The 25558-nt window shown below is 41.3% G+C and overlaps 1 protein-coding gene across 6 annotated transcripts in view; it reads right to left on the bottom strand.

The window, feature by feature from the left end:
• The window catches only part of LOC106859660 (neuronal acetylcholine receptor subunit alpha-7-like), a 60351-nt gene that overhangs the window by 23630 nt on the left and 11163 nt on the right, over positions 1-25558 (bottom strand). For 5 of the 6 annotated variants that reach the window (XM_088156685.1, XM_088156687.1, XM_088156688.1 and 2 more), the window contains 5 exons: positions 18110-18249; positions 6643-6717; positions 4803-4847; positions 3062-3171; positions 634-713 (listed from right to left, as the gene is read on the bottom strand). In XM_088156685.1, coding sequence (XP_088012811.1) covers positions 634-713; positions 3062-3171; positions 4803-4847; positions 6643-6717; positions 18110-18249 — 450 coding nt within the window. The remainder of the gene's footprint in view (positions 1-633; positions 714-3061; positions 3172-4802; positions 4848-6642; positions 6718-18109; positions 18250-25558) is intronic. The other variant, XM_014887109.2, reaches the window with a different exon arrangement.

Genomic DNA, 25558 nt, shown 5'->3' with positions numbered 1-25558 from the left:
ATAGCAGTGGAGCGGCCAGCAGGGAAGTCATTGCTAATCCTCCTGTCCCTGAGGACAATGCTATGCTGTGACACAAAGTTTGTAATATTTTGCCTACGACAGTGAGCAACTGTGAGATAGTTGGTGCGTGTTAGCTGATGAGTCCAGCTGGCTGCTGGACCATGCGGGCGGGGAATCAGCAACACAGGTAAAAAGAGATAGAAACTTGGGCCCAACTGGCTGAGACCAGTCCCAATTTGTCTTTTCATCTGGATTTTTAGCCTAAGCCTGGCAGGAAGGGCTGTGAGAGTGCTGCTCTCAGGGTCTCCTCTGCTTACACACCTCTCCACAAAACAGAGATCTAACTGGACTGCACATGAAACGTGATGACATGGTGTACACCACCTTACTTTGGATGACACTTTAGGTGGGCCTCTGGATGTTGTGAGAAAACTGCTCAGGAGAACATTTTACTGACTCATAAAGTGTAAATACCACTGATAATGGATTTATATTTTCTCAGTGGGTCTGTCCCATTATTAGACAGGTTGCAAAATTTCCACAGATGGCTTTTAAACAGTTTGGTTTCATTCATGAAGGAAACCTGCTTGAAATTATTTGATTAAAAGTAAACAAATACTCTCTGTGCCCTACCTGGAGGAATATATTGGCAGGATCCAGAGTAGTTCACCAGCACATTTGTGTGAAATGTTGCATCAAATCTTTCATCTGCACTGTAACACAATGTAAACAAAACAGAACAAAACAAAGAAAAAACAAGCTGATGTGTGAGTAGAGATGTAACTGTCAACATAAAAATAACCTTTTGGCTGAATTAAGTTCCTACATCTGAGTGAAGTGTCTACTCTTGACTAATATCTCAGTTCCTCATAGTTATTGTCAGCCTGCACCTGGGCAGGCTGCTTGCATGCTGCTCAGAGAAGTGAGAGGCAGAGTGTTGCATGTCTCAGAACAAAGGCAGAGGGAAAAGAAGCAAAAGTGTCACATTAGCTGTATGCAAAACTGGACAGTTGGAACAATGAGGCTTTCCTAGGGCGACTGTCAAAATGAGGCAGCTCACTACATAAATCAAGTTATTTGTTACCTTACCCAGATATCTGTTGTAACAACAATGGTGGCCTGACATAACAATTCTGCAGTCTCCTGAGATCCAGACAGGACAAGAGTTTGCTTCTAGCATTGGAAGAAACCACTGGAGAGAAGTTATTTTAGGGGCTTGTAGGAGGAGATTCATTGAAACTCCAAGAACAAAAGAGACCAAGAAGAGAGAATTTCATTACTGTTCCAAAAATTCTGAGAAAATTAAGGGAGTAATGAGCCAGAAAAGGACATGATTCTTCAAAGGATCAGGTCTGGGGGCTTTTGGGAAGAGGGTCTCTTCCCAAAGGGGAAGAGATTAACCACAGAGGGATCCTGTGACTTGTAGAGCCTTGCCTGTAGTGGCTACATGCAGATCTATGTTGCACAGCTACATCATCCTACATACTCTGTCTTTCAACCGGATTTTAAAAATTTAGAGCTGCCATTACTCTTCTGATCTGATCTTTATCTATGTCTTGAGTCCTCAGTCCTCAGTATTGACCCCAATACAAAAACAAAGGGGATGACACTGAAAAGCCTAAGTCCAGAATGAGTGATAATTATCAAAGACATAAAAGGCAACAAAAATGGATTTTATAAATACAAGGGGTCAAGGAAAAGACAAAGGATCAGACTGATCCACATTTGCTATGGAAGGAAAAAAACCCAACAACTGCAGAGAACTGCAGTATCCTGCACTCTGCGTGCCTCACTCTTTGCAACTCATTCTCACACAGTGGCAGGAGCCCATGGCAGAACAGGGGACGAACAGGTAAAGGAAATGTAGATAAGACAGAGTCTACTCAGCAGAGCTGATGAAATTTGCTCTTGAGAACTGAAAGGACTGGCCAAAATACCCTCTGAAGCATTAACAATTATCTGTGAGAGATTGTGGAGAAGAGGGAAGGGCATGGTGAATTAGGGGAGATGAAAGAAAATTCTGATTTCTTTTAAAGGTGAAATTATAGATAAATCAGCCTAACTTCAAAGAAGATGGGGTGAAACATCTGACACAGATTTGTGAAGGGCCAACTGCATCAAATCAATCTCTTTTTCTTACTAAGAGGATGCTGGTGATCTATCTGAAATTCAGTATGTTCTTATAAACTACAGTAATATGGACCAAGCTGTATGCATCTTTCTTAGAGACTGAAAAGGGATAAAGAGTCAGTAAGAAGCAAAGCTGAAAGTAAAGAAGAACACTTAAACCATCTAGATCTCTACAGGCCTCCTTTGGATATTTTGTTGTGAGGGTTTGGAATGGAATATGGATCATGGTGAACTCTGTAAACTAACAAAATGAAATTTACTCTGGGTAATTAGAAAGTATTACCCTGAAAATTGTCAGAGAAAGACATAACATGGAAAATCTAGTAAAACAGCAGAGCTGAATGACATCATCTGGGGTTTGCAATAGATCAAAAAACAAGTCCAGAATTAAGATACTACTAGAGAAAACCCCAATTCCCCTCCTCCTGGAAAGCATAAAGAAAATAGCTGTCTAGAGAGTTTCTATTTCATTCAACACAGCAGAAATGCTGTCTAAAGAACAAGATTCATCTCTGAAGAAGGAAAAACGGATTAGAGAATGTTCAGAGTAGAAGAATAATGATGGAGAGGTTTATAAATATGTGATAACAAAAGTGAGATGAAAATCCATTTGTTTATTTCAATCAGAAACACTATGACAGATACAGGACAATAGTGCTCCTGCAGATATGGTAATTTTGAAGAAACTATAGATAGTTTTCTCTCTGTGTTCATTGAGAAAAAGTTAAAGAAGACATCCGCAGAACTAGAGCAAGGAAGAGTTAGACTGGTTATTAGAAAAATCTGTTAGCAGATGCCTGCTTGCTTTTGTTACTCCTTAAGGCTAAGAGCCAAATCCATAGAGGGCAAAAGGCCCATAGTGTCAGTGAAGCATGGCTGATTGTCAGCACTTAGTTCTAGTCTCCTACTGGTCCTTTCACATCTTGCTTACCTGTTATACAGAAGAATGTCTGGTACCCAAATCTGGTCAGCAGGAAATCGCAAGTTCTGCACTCCTGGATATTCATACTGATCCCAAGACAAATAAGCATCAACCCAGGACTGTTGGGAAACACATACATCAGATTATATGAACTTGTAAAAGTCTTCTAAGTTCTCTGGAATATTATGGGAACAGAATAGATTTTGCCAATAGCAATAGCAGCAGTATGGTAATAGTTTAATGCTCAGCTTTGATTTTTAATATAAGCTGGCATATATAGAGGAAATAACAGTGTGACTACTGAAGACAGTGTCTGGCTCTTCATCTTGTGGCCAGAAGTCAGGCATCCCAAACCTTTCCTGGGGGGCTGGCAGAACCACTGGCAGGAGGCAGCTCCACGAGGTCTGTGGTTCTGAAGTGTTTTTCGAGGTGGTTAGTGGGGTAGGTAGACCATGGTGTCAGAGTCTCCGTTGGGTGGAAACAATTAAATGTTACAAAAATTGGGTGACTTTTTATTAACCACCTTGCTCTGAGAGATAGGCAAGTGAACTTTATATGCCAAAGGGCTGTTTCTGATCCCATCTCCTCCACTACAACAGAGAAAGGTTTTTTGGAAGAGTCTTCTGACTTACAATGAAGCTCAATGGGAGGCTTGCAAGGGAAACTTGTATCAGTACTACACCTGCAGAACATCTCTGCAAGGGACAGGACACCCATAGGCTCTGACCTAACAATCCTGTAGTCATATAGGTATGACTGAGTTAGTTTTTGCAATACAAAAAAGCTCATTTCTGCTGCAAATCCCAGCAGGTAGCTGAGGAAGAAACAGTCTGCCCAGATGAACATATTTATATGAGATAGTGTTTGGCTGTGAAAATCAAAGTAGAATTGCTTTAATCATTCAAGGCTCCCACTGTTTTTTCCTTCAAGAACTGCTTCTTTCCTGTGTACAAGTCCTTAAGGAGATCTGTTTATGCAGCACAAGAAAACACTGTATCCCTCACCATCGGCAGCCAGGAAGATCTGATGGGAAACTCCCTCCTGCAAAGGAGATCGCTTCCCTTAGTGAAGGTCAGTTTTGCTTATTCTGCGTGAGCGGTGCAGGTGAATCTTTAGCTGGAGCAGGTTGCAAAGAGGGAGAAGGAATGTTTATAGAGGAGTTTGTAAAGCACAACAGAAGGCAATATCCCAGAGAGGTACCTGGGTGCTGCTAGCAGCAAAGCAGCATCAGGCCCTCTGTGGTCCCTGGACTAACCACCACCCCCTACAAGTAGTCTGCATGTGGTCCAGTGACCACTTCTGTGTCCAGACTCCAAATTTCAGGCAGAGGCACGATTTTCCCAGATGTGGCAAGTGCAGGTTGCCTAGGTCTTACTGGGTGTCTGGCTCATAAGTCCCCATCACTGCTTATGGTGAGGGCCTTGAGCGCCTTGAAGATACTCTTCTTACCTGTGATGAGACCTTAACTCTGGGCTCTTTGTAACTAGATCCCTACATCCACTGGCAAAACAATGTGGTTGGTTTTGTGCTCCAAAGGTCAACAGGTCTGTCCAAAGTATTAGTGTAGTCTCCTGAATTTAATTTTCAATTCTAAAAGGAGCACTGAGGAAATTTTAAAGGACTTAAAATGGCTGCTTGTATTGCATTATACACAAGCTATAAGACAGCAGTCTTGCTTTTCAGGTAAGAAATCACATTCAGTGGTTTTCAATTAAACAGTTTCTTTACTTTACTGTCATAGGTTACTCACCATCTGCAGCCAAGCATTGGTGATCAATACCTGATTCTTCTCATCCTTTGAACAAAACGGGGAAGGAAAGAAAAGACAGGAGAAAAAGGGATGAAACAGTTTGATTAGAAATGGTAGAATTTCTCTGCCTTTTAGAGAATCCAGACTTTTGGGGTACATAAACCAAACTCCATGGAGTACCTTGTGAGCTCACTGGAACACCACTATTTGGCCCACAAAATTGTGACTTTTCTTATCCTTTAAAGCTACAGACCCCCTATGTTTATCATAACTGATCAACAATAGAAAGGAAAGTCATAGATCATTTATCTTATTTTTCTGAGGGCAAACTCCTTACCAAGTTTTACCTTCTAGCTACTTGCTCAAAACAAAATGTTCTTCAGTACCACAATGCATGTCATAGTTGGAGATATTTTATGTTGTATTTGCTGCCACTGCAAAGCAATGTTGAAATAATGACAGAAGTGCGGTTCTTTTCAAGTGTCAATGCTATGTAACTTAGCTCCGGTTAATGGAAAAAAAGGGCTGTCCTTGGGCAGAAGCTATCACTTGGCAAAAAGGACACAGATGCTGCATGGGAGGGAGCTCATACGACACCTGCACAGAACAGGAACTTGCACGTTCATTTCTGCATGTATAGGCCATGAGGAAGAATCTCTTATAACAGAAACAAAGATGCTCTCCCCACTCAGTTGGTGCCCCAGTTCTTCGGGGAGTCACAAGATGCTCAGTTTTCTGTAGTTACCCCGCAGGTGCAGGGACCTGCACTGTGGGGATGGAGAAGCAGGGTTACAGAGCCACTGTGTGCAGATATACAGGTACCCAAACACCACCATAGCCACGCCCTGCACTTCCCAGGAGCTGAGGCTGTGCTGCTCAGGGGGAACTGGCTCACTGTATGCCCAGCTGTCCCTCTGTGTGCCCTAGGAATCTGACATGGTTGTTTGCAGTGTTTTGGATGGGAGACATTGCAATTGCAAGCTGCTCGGCAGGCATTTGAAACATACAGAGCGTTCCCTGGACATGCATGCCCTTTTTGGTCATGTCCCTATTATAGTACCTAGCCTCTAACAAGGTAGAAAAACTTAAAACTGCCTTATTCACTTTGGAAAAATACCAGTCTGCTCACCTCTAGCTACATTCATTCTGCCTTTCCTCCCATCCTCCCCTCCTGAACTACCCTCATAGTACATCAGCAAAGAAACTATCCCAGAAGTGTCAGCGAAGAGCTGTTTGAAACAAAACTGCAACATCTCACATCAAGCTGCAACCCTAAGTGTGCATGGTCATCTGTGAGTCCTCTGGAGTTACTTCTTCTGTGTCCCATGCAGGAACTGCAGATTCCTAGGCTAAGGCATGAAGGAGAACTGCCCAGACAAGTCTCTTAATTACTGATTCCCCAGCACACCAGACACTGGACCAGTGGTACTGCTGAACTCTTAGCATGAACCTTATCTGTAGCATGATCTCCTCTTTTTACAGTTGGGTTGTTGGAGCTCCAGAAATACTAGAAAGGGAGACATCATTAACCTGGAGGATTACTGATTGTTTTGGCACTGTGGCCAGAGTTAGGCTCTGCAGCCAGGCTCCTGACTCCAGGAAAGGTAAATTTCAGACATTAAACAGGTCTTTCCCAGAGTGATCCACATGAAACTGTCTATCACACTACCTCCTCTTGAGTTCCCTTAAGACCTGATCTTAAGATACTGCTTTTGCTGCTGTGAGATGCCATACAAATATCAGATGTGATTTTATACTGTTGTACTGTTCATGTATTTCTCTTTCTCGTCTCTGCTGCTCCAGCAAATGTTCACCTCTCTCTATGCAAACTACAACCCACCTCCATAGGCCTGGTCCTTCTGCACCCCCTTTTGTTCCCTTGGTTTGCTGGTAGTTGAAGCAATTGTAAGAAAATCTGCAGAAAAATAAGAGAAGGACTGAGCTTGTTGAGATAAGTTTTTTAGATACTGAAGGATTCAAACACCATCTTGAAAATAAAAATCCTAAAGTAAAGAATAACCCCAGAGTTGGTAATTGATGGAGTCATCAAAGCTATCTATGTCCACTGACCTGGAAAATGAAAGCAGCTCAGAAACACAGAGGTTGTGTTCCTGGGATTCTCAGACCCAGCCACCAGCCCATCTGACTGATGCATTCCTGGCCACCAATGACTCCTGAGGTGTCCTGTAGAACTGGCAAGCATGATGGTCATCTGAACTGCACATCAAATACTAAAAATATTTTGTGTCCTTAGCCAAATAATGCTTTATACTTGTAAGCTGCACATATCCTCCTAACAAAGACTTACTGTGTACTCTTAAAGCAACTTGAACACCATGATCAAAAACATGATCAGCAACAGTCAGCCAGTGTGTTTGCTGTATAAAACTAAGGATTTTCCCCATCTACACTGAAACCTACAGGGAAGGGGAAGAGCGGATATTCCTCATTTTGTCATCTATCTATGTAAACCACATGGGAATGCATTAAAGTCTAATGTACATCTGTGAGGCTGGAGGTTTCCAGCATGTGCAGATGCCTTCCATCAAGAGCTTTTCATATATGGCTCTGTTTTACAAGGAAGCTCATTTTTTTCTGGCACAGTAAGTTTATACTTCACAGCTTGCAAAGGAAGATATCTCAGGCTGACTTCTGTATTTCGTAAAACAGTTTGTTGTCCTTACCTGTTTATCTGTGTGTCAGATACTAATGACCTGGTTAATCAGCTTTGACTCCAAACAGTTCTTCAGCCAGGTTTTTCATGTATCATTAAATATTTGGTCTGCTTTGCCTCCTTTTCACAGGGCTATTGTGCTTAGATATGTTTTGTAGTCAAAGGAAAACTTACCGAGTTCTCAAATGCTTATCTAGAGAGTAACAATGGTTCTCCTTGTCTTGTGGTAACAGCAAAACCACAAGATCTAACTAGGGCTTTGGGATGCTTATGTCTCTCTTAGCCTGGCTGAATAGAAATGTCACATCAGGATGTTTTCTTGGGTATTCAGAGACTATTCCCATCCTTGGCTTCAGGCTGCTGAGCTTTTAAACGGCATTTGACATTTCAGCAAAACACAGAAAATGCTTTCATATGCAGTGCTGGTCAACAGATGCAGCCTGATGGGTCCTTCTTACTGCATGACAGAACAAAATATTTTTCTAACAAAGATCTGAGTTTTCCAGAAGTGCCTGGTTTGCAGAAGCAGCAAAACTGACTTTACACTGGGCAGGCATTTGTTCAGGTGTGCCTCTCCTGCAAAGTCCTTTCTAGAGAAGGACCCTGAGAAACCATGGAAAAAGTGCCTGCTGGGGCTGCCAAGGAGATGAGAGACATGGAAACCTTGAGTCCGAATTCCGCCCCTGTTAGAGTGAGAGACATTTCAGATCTGAGGTGTTTATGGAGCTTTCCATCTTTGTGGTGGTCTATTGAGCCACATAGCTTTGCATTCTGTAAGGAATTACTCTGGCCTTTGCAGTGGGCTGGTTGCCTTGGCTTTCCAGAGCTCCAAAAGAATTACAGCTCCTGCCATCTTCACCGTGACCTGTGTACTGTATGCACCTCTAAAATAGCTTAGCACAGAAGCGACTGTATTTTTCTATTACATGGACACTCACAACCAACCAGAAGAGCGTGTGTGCTTTAGTCTATCTCAGGAGATCACTTGTCACTTAGCTTTCCCTAAGTAAAAGCTAATTATTGAGCTTGGGAAGTGTTGGAGGCAGTTCGCTCATTCTGTGTCACTGGTTTATGCAGAGGGGTTTAAAGGTTAGTTGATAGGATGCCTTTCCTCTCAGAAGAAACACTGAATAATCTATCACACTGCTTTTTCTGTTCAAGATTCCTGTCTTGGCATTGTCAGTCTTGGGGATGATCTTCCCTCTGTATTGGGCTGGCTCTCAGCTCCCATCTTTTTGCGCAGCAAATCATTGAAAGCAGCACTGCAAAGATTCTGGGTGAAGCTGAAAATTATCAGCTCCCAAATGTGCTTTTCCATCACTTCCCTGGCAGTTCTCCTGGTTTGCAAATGTTCAGCTCAGACAAAAAATTTTGCTCCTGCTATTTAAAGATGCTGGAAAAGCTGTGCAAAACTTGTTCTCTAAATCCTCCCTGTATTTATCTTGGTCATTTTCTCCCCTTTTTATCTGTAGCCTGACTCCAGTTAATCCTCTGCCCTGGATATCTGCTTATTCCTACAGCCCCCTTTGACCCATGGAAAGTGACAGTTTGGTTTGTTCGGGTGCACATGCTGTGACATGTGAATGTTTTAGTTTGGTTTTCTTTTCACTGCCCTAAATTCAAAGCTTACAATATACGTACATCTGCCTGCATTATGCACCACTGCCTGTCAATAGATTCTCCCTTGTCAGGTCAACATCTAAATAAAATATAACTGCCCTTAGCCACATAATTACCTGGATCATACCACCTGGACAAAAAACCCCAAAGCCCTTCCTGGTTGAGTAGTCACATCATATGATTACATGTCATCTCTGCGGCAAGGCATTTGTTACCAGGTGACCAGCAGAAGTCATCAATTCTTGCCCTCTCAAAGAGCCACAGAAGTGGGAGCTGAATCAGCCACTGAATTATTTCAAGACAGTGATAAGAAAAGTCCCTAACTGAATAGGTAACTCTCAGTGGTCATGCACAACTACTTTGGTACTACTATGGGTAATTTAAATTTTTTTCACACTGTTTTCATACCTGAAGATCTGAAGATGAGGAGGGACACAGTCAAGTGATATGAAGACATCGAGCTGGAAACTTGGAAAATATTGTTAGCAGAGACACTGATTTTGAGTGGAAACTTACTCAAAATATCCAAAGGAATTAATTGATCAAGATTTCAAATGCTTCTATGATAAGTCTATGACTGCAAAGGCACTCCTTTCCACTTCTGAACCACCAACCTGCCCACAATTTTCAGCTGATTATGCTTTGAAAGGTTGAAGGCTCACAGAACCAGTAATTTTGAGGAGTGCCCAGGTTGCCCTGGCAACATTCAAGTAAGTATCACTGGACAGCCTTTGTATTTTACAGGTCTTATTAAAAATCTGGAATAAACCTTGCCATGGCAACATCAACTACACAGGGATAACTTAAGTACTTCATCTCAATCCCTTTAACAAAGCACCTTCAGGAGGAAGATGGAAATCAGACAGGAGGGCCCAGAGTTAAGATGAAAGACTGGAGAGAAATACAAAAATACAAAGGGATAACAAAAGAACAAACATCTGCTGAGAATTTTGTTGCCCATCAGGATGAAGATACATTTAGGCAAGTGCTCATAGCTGGACACCTTTGTTGCTCAGGATTTCCCCCTATGAATGGCTGGAGGTAATGTCTCATAAATGTTTTTCAGCTGGGGTGGAATCACACCCCCATCTGATGCTACACACTTCTCCTTGAGGTCATGCCTTTCCTGGTACCCTCCTGTCTTGCAGAGGTATGTGTTCTTTTGCTGTGGGCAAGAAGTGCAACCTACCTTTGGTCTTTCCACTGTGTAGCAGTTACTACCAAGGCAATGTAGTAGCCTGTGTAGGCTGTGTGGTCCCACTGTCTTTAACAACCTGCATTCTTCTCTCCCCAGAGGAGCAGTTTGGGGAAGTACCATTGCATCTGTATCTGCTGCTTTCAGCAGAGTCTATTCACTTCCTTTTGAGACAGGAACTTTACATATTAGAGGTTTTGGCCCCTGTCAGATCACATGCCTCCATTTGCAAGTCTGTGAGTCAAGAGCAATCATTTGTGGTGAGAGTGGAGAGTTTAAGAGAATCTTGTACTGGGAGAAGCACAGCATTGAAAGAGACTGTGCCAGAGAAGCCTGCAAACACAGGGATGCCAGCCATATTCCTTAGTCTATATAATGCATGGTTATCAAAGTCCTCAAGAGGTATTCCTCGTGAAAGCCTTGGCTCCCTGTATGTCAGAGACCAACCAGATATGGATATTAAATGCAAAGGCCTGGATACAAAAGCCACTACAGGAAGTACTGAACCTATGCATTCCCCAAAGGTGAGAGTGGGAGTAAGAAATAAGGGAAGAAATGCTAGTTTCTGTTGCCAGTCAGGGCTTCAGAGTAGGCAGCCCACCCACTCATCACTGGCACAACTGGTGACTGAGATTCTCCCAAGCATACTTAATTTGTGTCTTACTTGCCTTACCCCTAATGTTTTTTAATTTTCCAATTTCCATCGTGGTGAAAAAACAGTCTTGTTCTTGCCCTGCACATGCAACATGACTTCCAACTACTGCCTGGGGCTGTGGGTACTTGACTTGGGAAACTAATTTTATTTTTCTAGGTAGTAGCTTTGCACTAGTCCCTGAAAATCAGGCCTCTTGTGAATTGGGACACAATGTAGACTCACTGGTCTTGAGACTGTTTGACTTCAAGTTCCTCCACGAAGACCTGCAAATTGCAGGACTCCCTGTCCCTACAGTTCTCTGGGATCCTGGGAAGAGTGAATCCTCCAACTTTGTCCCACTATTTCAAAGATACTTATCATGGAAACCCTGGAAGCTGGATTAGAGGGCCTCACATGGCCTTCCAGCACAGTCCTGCTCTCTGACTGCTTGGATAAACTGATATACATGCTTAGTTCCTGGGGGAAAGGGTGTTACATCACCATACAAAAGCTGTCCTCCATTAAAATCCCAAAACATCCACACATAGCATGTAGCTGGTTTTTGTATTCTCCAGGGTGGATACCTCCTCCTGAAATAGCCCTCCATGTATTCTGTGCACAGTTGGCAGGTTCTTCAAACAAACAGGACTAGAGATAAATCTTTATTCTAGGATATTAATTGTCTTTTCCAGCATTTGAAATCACAAGGAAAACAGCAAAAGGATGGAGAAAGCCAACCCTGACTACTTATCTGAGACTCAAACTCAGTCTATTTGCAAGGTTGCCTTTGCTTTTTCTTCCTAAATTTGCATGCTGCAGTGACAGCACAGCAAAAAATAAGGGGATATTCCAAAAGTCAAGTGACTCTTAAAGCCTGTGATCAGGGATAAAAATGGGAAGAAAGATTTTTACTCACGAGCTGAACTCACTGTCTCTCAGGACTTACCCTCAGAGAACTCAGAGAAACTAAAAAATACTGGGTTCAAGGCCACCCCAACAGCTATGACTTAACTTTTGTTTTATTGCAAATCTTTGATGCCTCAGATGATTCAGTTATCCAAAATTAAGAAATATATATGAGCTCCAGATCTAAATTCCCACATCTACAAACAACAGAGTACAGTCTTTTCACCAGTCAGACAGAGAATTGTTTAATTATCAAGAAAAGCCCAAGTTGGATGACCACAACCAAAAATCTCAGAAAGAAATCAGCCTTTCTTTTGTTAGAGCCTTTGCTACTAAGTACAGCTTGGGGGACCATGCTGAAAGAAAACAAACCATGGAATTGCTTCTCACTAAGTGAGCTGCCTCCACTCTGAGCTGAGAGCAGCAGAAGTCACACAAAGTAAAAAGATGCCAGTAAGTTTCAGGAAATAAAAACTCCATCATAATGTTTCATGCAAGTGTGTGAAAGTAGTATTAGTCAGGAAGCCATACTACCCATGGCGCTTAAATTCACTGTTCTAGCAAATTCAGATGTTGCATGTTTAATTGATTTATTGAGACTGGCATTTTGAAAATGTAACATAGGAGACTGCCAAAACAATAATTCATGGCTCAATTAGCCTTGAATTTCCCAATTTTCAATATCTTCCCATGCTAATGGAAAAGAATTTTATTTTTTCTTCCTGGAGTTGAAAATTGGTCACACTAAGTGAGTACTGTGACCAAGAGAGAGATTTTGGGATTTAATGAATCTGCTGGTCTAGAATCCTTTCTGTAATTTTTCTGTCTGGAATTTTAATGATCATGATCACAAATTGGTTTTCAGCTTTTATAATGGTGTTCAGTCTGTTTTTCTTCTCAGTTGCACTATTTTGCATCAGCCTTGCTTCTCTGGTCTCATCAAGTTGGCTCTAGCAAGATGAGAGTGAAAATAAACTTATCCAGAAAAATGAATGGTTTAGTAGAGTAGGTCTTTCAAGGAGAAACAAAGTAAACATTGCTCACAAAAACTATGCAGGAAGCCCACGGATAAATGCAAAGGCATTATTAAAAAAGGGAAAAAAAAGTATACTTTAATTTAGAAGGGCTGAAAGAGTCAGCTGAACGGTCAAGCTAATACTTGAAGATATCTATCTGCAAAAGATTTGTACGGGATGTACTATAGGGATTATGATTTAATTTAGTAAATACTGATACTATATTGGGAATAACAAATGAATAGGTGCTTATGCGCACTGTGTATTTTTATTTTTTTCCTTGAATCACTTGTCTGTTGATCTGGGTTTACGACATAATACCCAGCATAGATTTTTGTATATGTGAGAATGCTGGAATTAAAGGTGGGAGGGGATGACCTAGATGCTGTAAGGTCAGTTTAAGAAGGGGTGAATTAGAGCTAGAAAATAAACTTTGAACTTTCTAGCCTTTCAATACCCCTGCAGAACCAGCCCTAGAATGCTTATGAAACAAAATAATTTTAAGACAAGGGTATCAACTCCTTAAAGGCATTCAGATCTGACAGAGATTTTGTGAAAAACCCAACAGTAGGAGGGCTGTGTCAGGATGCACCCCAGGGCCAGGCATAGCCTCCTCTCCTGCCTTCTCACCTTTGATTTCTGGCACAGTATACTGACAGGCAGCCTCTAGCTTTGGCAACTCCCACTCAAATAGAGACTCCCCTGCAAAAAGGTCTGAGCTCCTGGGGACTGAGTTCAACAGTCCTATTATTTGATGAGCAGATCACCTGAGAAATGAGCAGGCTGGTGAAGGCAGCTTCAATGTCAACAGATGCCTGCATTTAGAAGTTGTTCTCTTACCAAACAGTTCCTAAAAAAAACCCCACAAACCAACTAAAAATAACAAAAAAACCTCCCAAACTCCTCCAGGGTTGTATTCTTTGACTTAGGGGAAACCAGTAGAAGCTCAAGCTTGAATCCAACATTTTGATGAGGTCTGGGCACAGAAGGCAAAACTATCTATGCTGCTAATCTAGTATGCTGCTTATAGGGATAATGACTACATCTGAGTGCTCAGTGAAAATATATGAGCATCTTTTCTCTTGTTTTCACTGAACAACAAGGCTCAGACCCAGTTTAAATGAAAAAAACCCAAACTGAACCTTTGTTTTTATTGTCCCACTGAACTTTTACATTACCTTATCTTGCTACTTTCCAAAAATGTGGAGAGCTTTGACACACCATAATAACAACATCTGTGGTTTAAAAGTGAGATTGTTTGCAACCTTATGATAAAGTTTAACATGAGGTTAACCTAATTTAACCATGAGGTTTGGGATAATCCTGCAGTCCCTAGGATGTACAATCATTTTACACACTGTGCAATTGAATCAAAACAGTCCATAATAATTTTTTCCAGACACAACATTTCTTTTGGGTTTGCAGCCCAAAATGCAGAAAGATTATGTTTTGACTTCTGGAAGTGCATAATTACTCATGGATTGTTGGGGATTTTTTTCAGGACTTTTGTGGCTTCCCACTTGTCACTTGCAATCCCTATTTTTGTCATTATGACCTCTGACAGTGGCAACTGGAAGGCTGAACACAGGAGAAAAGTACTACAGGACTCCATCATATGCAGGGACCTCAACAGCTGTATTTTTTTTAATATCTTAACAGTGCAACCACATATACACCCCTTCAGATAATTTTCCTGCAAATGCTGACACGAGAAATGAAAACGATCATTCATGATGACAAATAGTTTCCACCTAGCCACTTCCTTTCACATTGTGCCAAAGGAAAATGCTTGCATTTCCTCTGCTGCAGAAAACGGTAGGCCTCATTTCTTAATTACTCTAGCCTCCCCAACTGACTGGGCTCTTAGACAAAATAAAAAGACAATTTTTATTCCAAGTACTCTTGGATGTCTACCCTTGCTTGGATTGGTAAGGCTTGGCAGTGCCTGACAATGCTGTTTGAGAGATCACCAGCCAATGCCCTTCAGATGCACAGGGAGTGCCTGGGGGTCAGGCTCCAAGCAAAAGTGACCTTCAGAAATGGCATACACATGAGACAGCTCAGCAGGAAGTTATCCTTACACAGAGGACAAGGCAAACTGAACTGAACCCTGCTGTTAAACAGGGGCTATAACGGTCCCTCTTTCTGCTTATTTGTTTTCCTGAATGTAATGGGCCTGTCATGGATGCAGTTATGAAATAATATAATTTGGGGGAAAAGTCCGAACCCTAAAATCCGTAATTTGCATTTGTATACCACAACTGTGACAAGTAGAGAACATGCTCTTCTCAGCTTTGAGTATGATGGCTGGCTTTGAATCCTAAAAGCCATATACATTCTGTGCAGGCAAATACATGCAGATAGAAGCAGAAAACATAATCCAAAACAGTCATGCTTTGAAATTTTCTTTGAATGGTTTTAAGAAGAGGAGGTGAAATTTTAAGTAGTTACTTGCACTACCGCTTGGAAAACCACAGTGATCTCAGAGCAGTCTTTATTGTCTATGAAGCAGAGGGCAACTAGATTGTCACCAATGCTCTTCTCAGCAGCCTGTCTGCAGAATATGAATTTAGGATTCATTACATTTTAATATAGTATTAGTAGGAAACAGATTTATGGAGACACGTGATGGAACCTGTCTCAGATAGAAGTGCTTTAGATGTGGTGCCAGGTATTGGCATGGGTAAGGCACAAGATTTTTTGTCTATCAGTGGCAGACCCCTCCTCAATTCCACACAACAATAAAATAGGAAATTTGTTTTCATCTTTTTCACATTGTTTTCTCCTGCAAGGAAACCAGAACAGGGTATACCGTCTCATGCCCGTTTCAGTGACTGCTTGTAAAGTAACTCAGTGAATCCAGCAATGCTAGTATGCCTTGGCACATGACACTTCCCTGAGCATGGAGTGCTTGTTTCCTCCCCAGGGAGTATGGTGTAAAAGTGCCCTCATTCTGGGACCCTGCCTAGCACCCTGCTCTTTTATGGTAATGGACCATGCTGGACACACAAGTCCTCAGAAAGAGCAGCTTTTCACTTTGTTAATGCACACATACTAATGTTGCCAAGACTGTGGTGCTGTCTATCCTCTTCCCCAAGTAAAGAGCTGTGCATCAGCTGCTTTGGCTTCCACCAGGCATGGCAGCTGCGGAGGCAGAGTCTACTCACCCCCAGACTCTCATCTGATTGAACAGAGATTTGTTTTGCCTCACAGTGTCTCAGCTGATAGAGGTTACCTCTTGTAGCTTGACTGCTTCTCATTATATCATTGTGGCTGTAATGAGCCTCCTTTTAAACAGACATTTACTTCAGTAGCTGGAGCAGACAGATGCTGCTGTCTGTCCAGCCAGTAGTGGAGGATGAGGGGCTCACAAATACAGGGCTTGTTGCTGGAACGTTCCTGATTTAAGGACCCAGGGGATCAGTATTTTGTGCATTTTCAGGCTGGTTGATTTAGCCACTTGTTGATGCCACAATGACATTTATACTATAGGGATTCAATGGCTAAGTAGATATTCTGTCCTCCACTGAGGAGATGGGATATCTTTTCACATCATCCAAGATAAACATTTCAGGTAACTGGATGTTTTTTAAAACACTTTGAGTGCAGTTTGCAAGATCACAACCCTGGGACCGATCATTAATTCTGGTTAAAACAGATAAACATGTAGCATCTGTACTGGGTACAAAGACGTAGGAAAGAAAACCTTCATTTCTAAAAGGTATGAACATTTAGCATACCTCTTTCCTATTGTGGACAGCCAAAAGGGAACACTAGAGCTATACTGTTTATAATAGACATTGACCTACTGCAGATAAAGTACTTAAAAAAAGTACCAATTCCCTGAAAGGTTGGGTTTCATATACGAATGTGAAATATAGTTGAAAAATTGTTTTACGTAACTCCTCCTGACTTTGAAAATGTACCGTTACAGTCCTTTGGCTGAAGAGTCCCCTTTAGTACCCCTAACCTTCAAATTAGGTTGAAGGAAAATGCCACAGATAAAGGAGGACTGATGGAAGATCTTTGGAGCTGAGACATCTCTGCTAAACCTAGAATTGCTTGCTGAAATTTACTTGAAATTAGCTGCAGGAAATCTTTGCTCTTTCATTCATGTAGAGGCTTTTGGTTGACAGTACCGATTTCCTCTGTCTTCCAGTTCAATGCAGTTGGTAACATTTCAAAACAGAAAGATGAATACCCTATCTGAGTGGCCCCTGCCTGCCTTCAGGAACACCACAGCTGACTGGACCCGCCACTTGTATGTTGTGATGCTGCAGGGCTACACCTTAAGGGTCCTGCTTACCTCTCTAGGGAGAGCACCTGGTGTACTATACATTTTCAGAATGATTGCAATAGCTTTAAAAAGTTTAAGTATTTGAAGCTCCTGTTAAATTGCTTTGCAACTGCACAAATGTTTTCACATCTCTCTCTCTATTCCTCATTCTCTCCATGGCAGTGAGTGTATCAGAAACCAGCTCCAAATACTGTTCATGGAAAAGGTAGGATGAAGATAAGAGCACTAGTGTTTTCACCTTTTTGCTCTGCTGACAGGGCGAAGATGGTAACAATTTTTCTCATGGTTTTTCTGGTTTTTCTCATGTAGATGAAAGAAATCCGTCTATGTATATAAAGGTTTATCAAACAGAATCCTCTTCATGATGAAAAAAGGATTTGGATTATTATGTTAAAATTTTCCATTGGTCAAATCTCCAATTCTGTAAAAGCATGTTGTAGTCAAGACAATTAGAGGGCTGTGCCTCCTGGTTTTACTTTTATGTATTTCTAAGCTCATCTCAGGCAGACTCATTCAGCTGCAGTGCATGGTAAAAATATGACGGGAAAAGAGGCCAATGCCATTATAATATCTAATGAAAAAATGTAAATGCAGTGATAGTAGCCTTGAATGCTGCACATGGTCTTGAGTTAATGCATCCCACACAGCTCTGAGAAGAAGGTATCATTAATAATTAGTAGTAACACATGGCTTCTAATTGATTGAATTATTTTTTATGTCTAAAACAAATGGAAAAAATACATAATTAATCTCCTTGCAGCTCATGTTGTGTCAGAAATGGCTGTGCTTTTAGGACAAAATTCACTCCTCTAAAGTGTCAAAGCATGTACTCCAGCATTTAGGGAGGACGCTTAGCAAGATAGACTGCTTTCATCTCTGATAGCCTGATAAAAAGTATGTCTCCTATATGGGAGATCAGATTTTTTATGCCCAATGGGTGCCACAGAGAACAGTAAGTGACTTACCACATCAATTATCTGCAGCAAGGAAAGCTGGAGTTCGACTACGAGCGGTTGGGAGTCATTCACTACAGGCCGTTCCAGACGATTGTAGTTCCTCAGCAGTTCTCTGTACAAGCGTCTCTGGCTTTCCCCCTGCTGAGAGACTAGAGGAAAAGAAAGAAGGTATCTGTCATTCACACTGTCACACAGTCATCATTGTTTGTCTGTTTTGTTGAAAACTCCCTCTTATTAGGTTTGTAATTAGAAAGCAGTTCCTAAAAATATCACCCAAATTCTGCACATGGATGTGACAGACACAGCTTTTCTGCATATGTGAATAATGAACTCTCAAAAAAATTAACTACTAACACCCTAACTCATAACTAACATTCAGAAACTACTGAACAGAATTTAGGGTGCTGACTAAATGTCCTCATTCCTTGGAGTCCCCCCTGCTGATGGACAGTAGAGTTGTGGCTCCAAAACCACAAGCCAGCTTCCTGGAAGGCAAGCAAATGAATTAATTCATTTGCTTGTTCTTATTTCTCAGACACTGGCTACTCTGAGCCAGAACTGCTATTAGTTAGCCATATTGGTTTTTTACCAAGCATAGATAACAGGTATCCTTATTTCTTGGAGCTAATGTACTAGGCCTTTTTCTGTACTCAAGAAACAGTAACAACCCTTCTTCCTATCCTCTTCAGTTTTGTGTAGCAGTCTTTCCAGCCTTTGAGTTACTTCCCTTGACTTTTTACAATCCGATAGCAGCACACTTTGTTAACACCTACTGCGATGGTGACATGAAAGCTAAAGAATTTAACAGCTATTACAGTGATACTGAATTTCTGGTACTACATGCTTAACTCAGTTTGCACTAGGAACAGACTTCACCCAAAGTTGTCATGCAAACAGCTGAGCATGCTAAAGATTAGCAGAACTTCAATCTATGATTAATTTCCAAGATGCCCTAGTTCCCACCTTTGGGGTGGGTGTGGAGAGCACCTGTCTAACCTGCACGACCAGGTTTCCTTTCCATGGCAACTGTAGATGGTGAAGGTTTGGGTATCTTTCCTCAGCAAAGCAAGAAGTTTGCTGGGATACCCTGCTCAGAACCCTGGTTCGCCCAAAACTGTGTAGATCTTGGTGCTGTGGCTAGTGACAGCCTGAGCTGTTCTTAAGAGCTGCACCTAAGAGAGGGAAGGTCATGGACTGCAGGTTCCCTGAGGTCAAACCAGTCCTGCCAACATGAGTGTGTATTCTCTGAATTGTATAAATTCAATCCCTGGCAGAGAATCTGCACTCTAAATAATTATTACTTTGGACTAAAGCGGTTTTTTATCTACTGCAGCTCCCACTCTCTTTATACGACGGTTTTTATTTCTTAATCAGAGCTCTGCACATTGAGCCCAAAACTTCTTTTACAGAGGTTGTGATGAATATTTTCTTGACAGCGCAAACAAAATATAACAACTCATTCTGTCTTCCCAGTCTCTTACTATGCTTAGCAAACCCTTCAAGCCTGAGACAAGCTGCCCTACTACAAAGCAGTCATGCCTTTTAAAATTGTATAAATTCAGTTTATAAACACCGCATAGGACTGTTTAACTTGTGTTCTTTTCATTTTTCCTGATACCCAAAGGAGCTTTGTGACTTTCTAGCATGGCAGTGCCTGGTAAAGTAGAAAAGAGTATTTTGGTTCACCTAGGTAAGTTACACTATCACATCAATTTCATAGGCCCTTTCTCGTCTTCTGTAATATTCTGCATGATCACAGGCACCCAGAGGAGCAAATGCTGTAAGCACGCCTTCAACAGCCCTTGCTGACACCTCAGTATTGGACGCTATGTTTTCACCAATGGCAAAGACAAGCTCTGACCACAGTATCTCTCCTTCAGCATCTTAAATAATCTTCCCTGCTTACTTAAGCAGAGATTTAAGTCCTCTGTTATGGCCTTAGTACTTTCCAGTGCCTCAGCAGGACCAGACTATTATAAAAGTTTTATGTGTGAAGGAAACTTGTGAAAATCACCACACATTGTCCTATGGAAAGAAGTTCTTGAGTTTGGAGGACATTGGCTGTCTTTTCACTCACCTACCCACCCATGTTCCTGTGCTTTAGGGAAAAATGACTTCCTGAACTATTGCTCTCATCTTGAGTACTTACATAATACTTGCCTTTAACCTTTCTTTTAAACTGGCTGCCTCAGCTTTTACAAGGGCAAAAGTGCCCTTCACTAGTCTCTGGACCCAGCTGGGCTGCTAGACTGCCCTGGTACCTCCATTGTTGGTGTGCATTGAAGCAGCCCCCCAAGGGAGGTCTGACTTGCAGAAATCTAAACATAACCCTTTGCTGTAGGCTTTGGAAAGCTGTCTTTGCACTGCGTGCTTCATCCATGCTGATGCCAAGCCTCTTTACCTATTAAACTTTGTAAGTGAATTAGCCAAGAATTGCAGCTAGTTTTCCATCCTTTCTTCAACTCTCCTCTCTGTAATGTGATCCTGATACTTTGCAATCTCTTGTATTCAAAACTGTTAACACAGTCCTAGCTGATCTATTCTTAGTCTACAGAGTTGGCATTGGCAACCACATATCTGTGTGCTGCATGGTTTTGCTTACAAAACGACATCGATTCAGAAGCGATGGAGCCTTGGGGTGTCCTGGCAAACAGACATAGCAGCTATTGGTACCACAAAGAGCTGGCTAGCCTAACCACACTCCTGTCTCTCTGCTACGGCTGCTTTGGAGAAGGGAACTGAGGTGGATGTCTAGTCTGACCTGTATGTTCACAGACTTTTTCTTCAAATTGAAATTTTCAAATACTTAATGTTTCATACTCCAGAGAGATTTCTGCTTTTTTCTCCTGTAACATTTGTGCTAATGCATTGTGACACTACAACTCTGTATGCTAAATGGAGTGTTTGCTGGTGATGGAAAGCCTGAATCTCTCAGGAGTAGTGGTAGAATAAGCTTTACCACTGACTACCCCTCTGTCACAGAAGTTTAACCAAAAGCAGTGGTACTGTTTCATCTTTTAAACTAAGCGAGATGATGGATGTCAATATTTAAGGTTGTCAAGTCAGTCTCCCAAAACCAGTGCTATACTTGCTTGCCTACATATGTTACTGGTAAGAAAAGCAACTGGCAAAGGGCATGATGTTCTAGGTAAAAGATCTGATAGTCTTTATGACCCACTGCCTCTGATAGTGTCATCCTTGTCTCTGAAATATCTTTGAAGCAGTAGGAAAACACACAAACTCATTAAAATTTGAGGGAAGAGCAGTATAGGATGTTTACCTCAAGTTTAGCAAGAGTTTTGACATCATCTCTGAAAAATTCTCATGTTTGTCTATGCTTTTCAGGCTAGATAAGTGAACAGTGGACAGAAAAGTGGTTGAACAGTCAGGTTCAGAGTGCTGTCAGCAGCAAAAAGTTCATCTGAAAGCCAGCCAGTGGTAGAGTACTCCAGGGATAGGTACTAGGAGCAATGCTATTTAATGCTGTTATGAACGATTGGACAGAGTGCACCCTTAGCAAGGTAGGGTTTTTTCCAGCGATACAAAACTGGGAGGAATGGCTGCTACAGCACAAGGTTTTCTGCCACTCAGAAGGATCTCAAAAAACTGGAGAAATGACTGACAGGAACCTCATGAAGTTCAGCAAAATAAAGACCAAAGTCATCATGCACCTGAGGAGTAACTCCAGGTAGCAGAACAGGCTGGGGGCTCAGAGGATAACAGAAAAGCCCAGAGGAACCTTACAGGTACCAAGCTGCCTATAAGCCAGCAATGAACCCTTGTAGCAAAGGTCACCAGCATCCTACGCTGCAACAGGAAGAACCACACAAGTAGATTAAGAGAGGGGATCCTTCCTCTCTACTCAGTACTGGTGATACACACCTGGGATGCTGGATCTAGTGCTGGGGCTCATCAGTAAAAAGGAGACATGGAAATACTAGTTCAAGGGTTGGATTGTTTCTCAAGATATATTCTTGAATCATGTGAAAATGTTCCCTAAACTGCTCCTAAACTGGAGTTTGCAGACAACTGGGAAAGCACAAGGCAACCAATCCCCAGACTGTTGTGAACAGCTCTATAGAAAGCAGTTACTCATGCACTACTTTTAAACACCTCTCTGAATTCCCTCTGTGCTTTTCCATGAGCAAAGAAGTCTGCAAGCAGCCCACTGATCGAATGATATGACCTATAAACTTCTACCAATATTCTGAGAATAGATACTATAGTTGCATTTCATGTTTCTTTCCAGGATGTAATTGCTGAGAATTGCACAGCAAGGGGAACCTGCATCTAGGTCTGGTCAGATTATCCACATAGCATCCCCAGGAAGGATAGATGCTCTCTCCTTTCCAGGAGCTGTGCTGCCATGTCTGGTCTTGGCTGGTTGATCTTCCTGCTGTGCTTTGCATGCCAAGGTCCCTAAGCTATAAGGCAAGAGTCCAGCCCTTTTAGTTCCCCAGGTTTGTTCATGAAGTAGTCAGCTTCTTTACTGAGAATCCTGCTATGAGACACATTCTGGCTGGGTGTGGACAATAAAGAATAAATAATGAATAATTAACAAGATGATAGGTAGCAGAACATGGATTTCCACTAGTTTTTCAGCAATGATACCTGTATTATCAATCATTCTCCCTCTGTTTCATACTGTTCCCTGCTTTTGTTTTTATAATCTCTCAATTTTTTTCAGAGGGGGAGCTCATAGCTGTTTTCTAGCTGCTGCTCATTTTTTAGGCAGAGACCTTAGTCCAAATACACAAGTTATTACTATATTCATACAAGATTATTGGTACCTAAAGTGGTGGCTTCTAGACAAAACATCATATTCTCTCCATACCACTTTATATTAACATATATGCATGCTAACATGGCTCTGAATTAGAAAATGTCTCTTTGTTTTCTTCTTCTGTTTTTAAAGACAGTTCCTAGAATCACTTTCATATATAATCTTTTTGAAGAACATGGTAAGTTACAATCAACAGTTTGATCCATCACATTGTTACTTTTATATATTTTGCCCCCCAATACTTCAGAAAAGGTCTCAAAATGAAACTGTGGTTGTGATATTTATTCACTCCCCTTGTACCTTCTGCAGGTATTCACCACATCTATGTCACTTTTTTCTCTCTGTACTGTTACTTTGACATATATCTTTTGTTTTGGTTTATTTGTTTGTTTTACTGTTTCATAAAAGAAGATGAGTGAATTTCTGGTGTTTACAAAAAACCAAACATAATAAATGCCATTATACTCTGAGGTATTATTAAGTTTAGTTGTGTAATGATTGTATTTAATTTTCTTATAACTGGAATATTTACAGAGGAAAAATCCATTAAAAACTATGGTTATCAGAGCTAAATCCTAGAAATTAAAACTATTTTCCTAAAACCTTCCTGCCACAGGTCCTCTTCTATTATTTATTTTCATTTTTCTTTATCACTGTACTCTTGCAGGGATTTCTAGCTATTGCTTTCAGAATCCAAACAGAATGATCATAGGAAACATACACACACACACACTACATGCAGTAATGAATTATGGGGAAGTCACATGAGAAGTATCAGGAAAAAAGCAGGTTATTTCACAGACAATTTCATTTGCATAAGGAACTGCAATGACAAGAGCATTTACAAAATGAGGCATGTTCTAATGATTTTGTAGCTATGAAAAACAACCTATTTTGAATATTTTGCAGATTTTTGAGAATGTAAAACATGTCACTGCTGTGTGTCGCTTAATCCCTTCCCCAGAGACACAGATGTGTCCTATCTGCTTTTGTTCTTATGTGCAACATTGTTACTTTTATCTTTGGCTGCAAATGCATTATTTCTTTCAATGCCCTTGGATTTAAAATGCATGCCATCATGCCTTCAAGGAAGAGGATTCACATAAGAAACAATGGAATCACATTAGCTGCCTCTGTGTGTGTCTCTGTGTGTGTGTGTTTATGTGTTGTGTATTTGAATATTTCTCTCATTTAAAACCTCTTTTTAATCTACTTCCCTTCTGGGTAATCTTTGACTCTAATCTTTGTCTCTCGCTATGCGGATTGTTTCTGCATCTTACACACAAAATCCATCAGATACCCAGAGAAATGTGAGAAATGACATGATTTCCTAGGCAAGAAAGACCTAATATTCCTGAAACTGGCCATTTCTGTTCCTTCATAGAAGATAAAGAGTTCCCAGCAGTGATGAGTATTAAAAAGATGCTATGAAAGGTTTCTTCTTAAAGACTATAGGTCCACGATGATATGCTAAAACTATTCAATGAAAGGATGGACTTACATTTTTGGTCCTACTGGCTTGGTTGCAGGTATTTTAAAAGCTGAGTTACGTGTGTAAGGTAGAGAGACAGACTTTGAGATATTAACAGTGGGACACCTCTCAATCATAGTTATCTTAGTTATCTAAACTGCCTCATTATTCCAGGTCAGAAACCTAACTACCTACAGCCAGTAAAAGCTAAAAATGTACTTTTGGTGTAATGCTGGTTTACATTAGCTCTATGCAATATGTGTCATTGTCATACAGATGCACAGGGAGGACAAGAGGAGGAATCTGCAGCAGTGATGGAGAGAGGGACTCCCCTTGCTACATATTTCAGAGTACTGTGGCTGTCTGGAGGTGACGCTTGCCAGCCATCTTGGGATTTGTGGAGAGGAGTAGTAATGGAAGCCAAAGAAAATAAATAAAGCCATAAGATAAAAGCAAGATACCAGTGATATGGTCATCAGTGTACTGGACTGGGCTTCTGCACTCCCTGCTCCCACTGGCTTGAAAAGCATCTTGTCACATCCCTTCATCTCTATGTGTTTCAGCACCCAAACTAGTCAACCCAGGGAAAGCCCTTCTTGGGAAAGTGCTATGAACTTCCCCCTCCAAGTGCCATCAGCGAGGCAGCCATGGCAATATGCACAGCATCCACAAATGGCTCTGAAAAGGGTGAAGTCAGTCTACACCTCCTCATCAAAAGCCCACTCTACATCATGCCAGGCACATGTGGAAAGCTCAGATCTAGGAAAGTCATAAGTGAACTGCCAGGTGTAATCATTTCTGTGGAAACAGATAGGCAAGTCTGATTAGGCTGAGGAAACAATAGGTAGGAGATCTTTTTCCTAAATGTAGTGCAGATAATAGCAGTAATAGACCCTGCAGTGATGCTGTGGTTTAACTCCACACTGCAACTGAATACCACGCAGTCACTTACTCACAATTCTCCTCCCTCAATAGGACGGAGAGAAGAATTAGAAAAAAATTACAGTAATAGTATTAATGAAACACATTAATAATAAAACATAATGAAACATAATGATAATAATAATAATAATAGTGAAAAAGGAGACAATTAAAAAAAAAGAGCCAGAAATAAAACCCAAATAAGAGAAATTATGCACAATAAAATTGCTCGCCCCTCACTGATCTGTGCCAGCCTATCCCTGAGCAGCAATTGGCCTCTTCC

The sequence above is a fragment of the Sturnus vulgaris genome, chromosome Z (assembly GCF_052056855.1).
Source record: "Sturnus vulgaris isolate bStuVul1 chromosome Z, bStuVul1.hap1, whole genome shotgun sequence".
Taxonomy (NCBI): domain Eukaryota; kingdom Metazoa; phylum Chordata; class Aves; order Passeriformes; family Sturnidae; genus Sturnus; species Sturnus vulgaris.
This window is presented reverse-complemented; position numbering and strand designations above follow the sequence as displayed.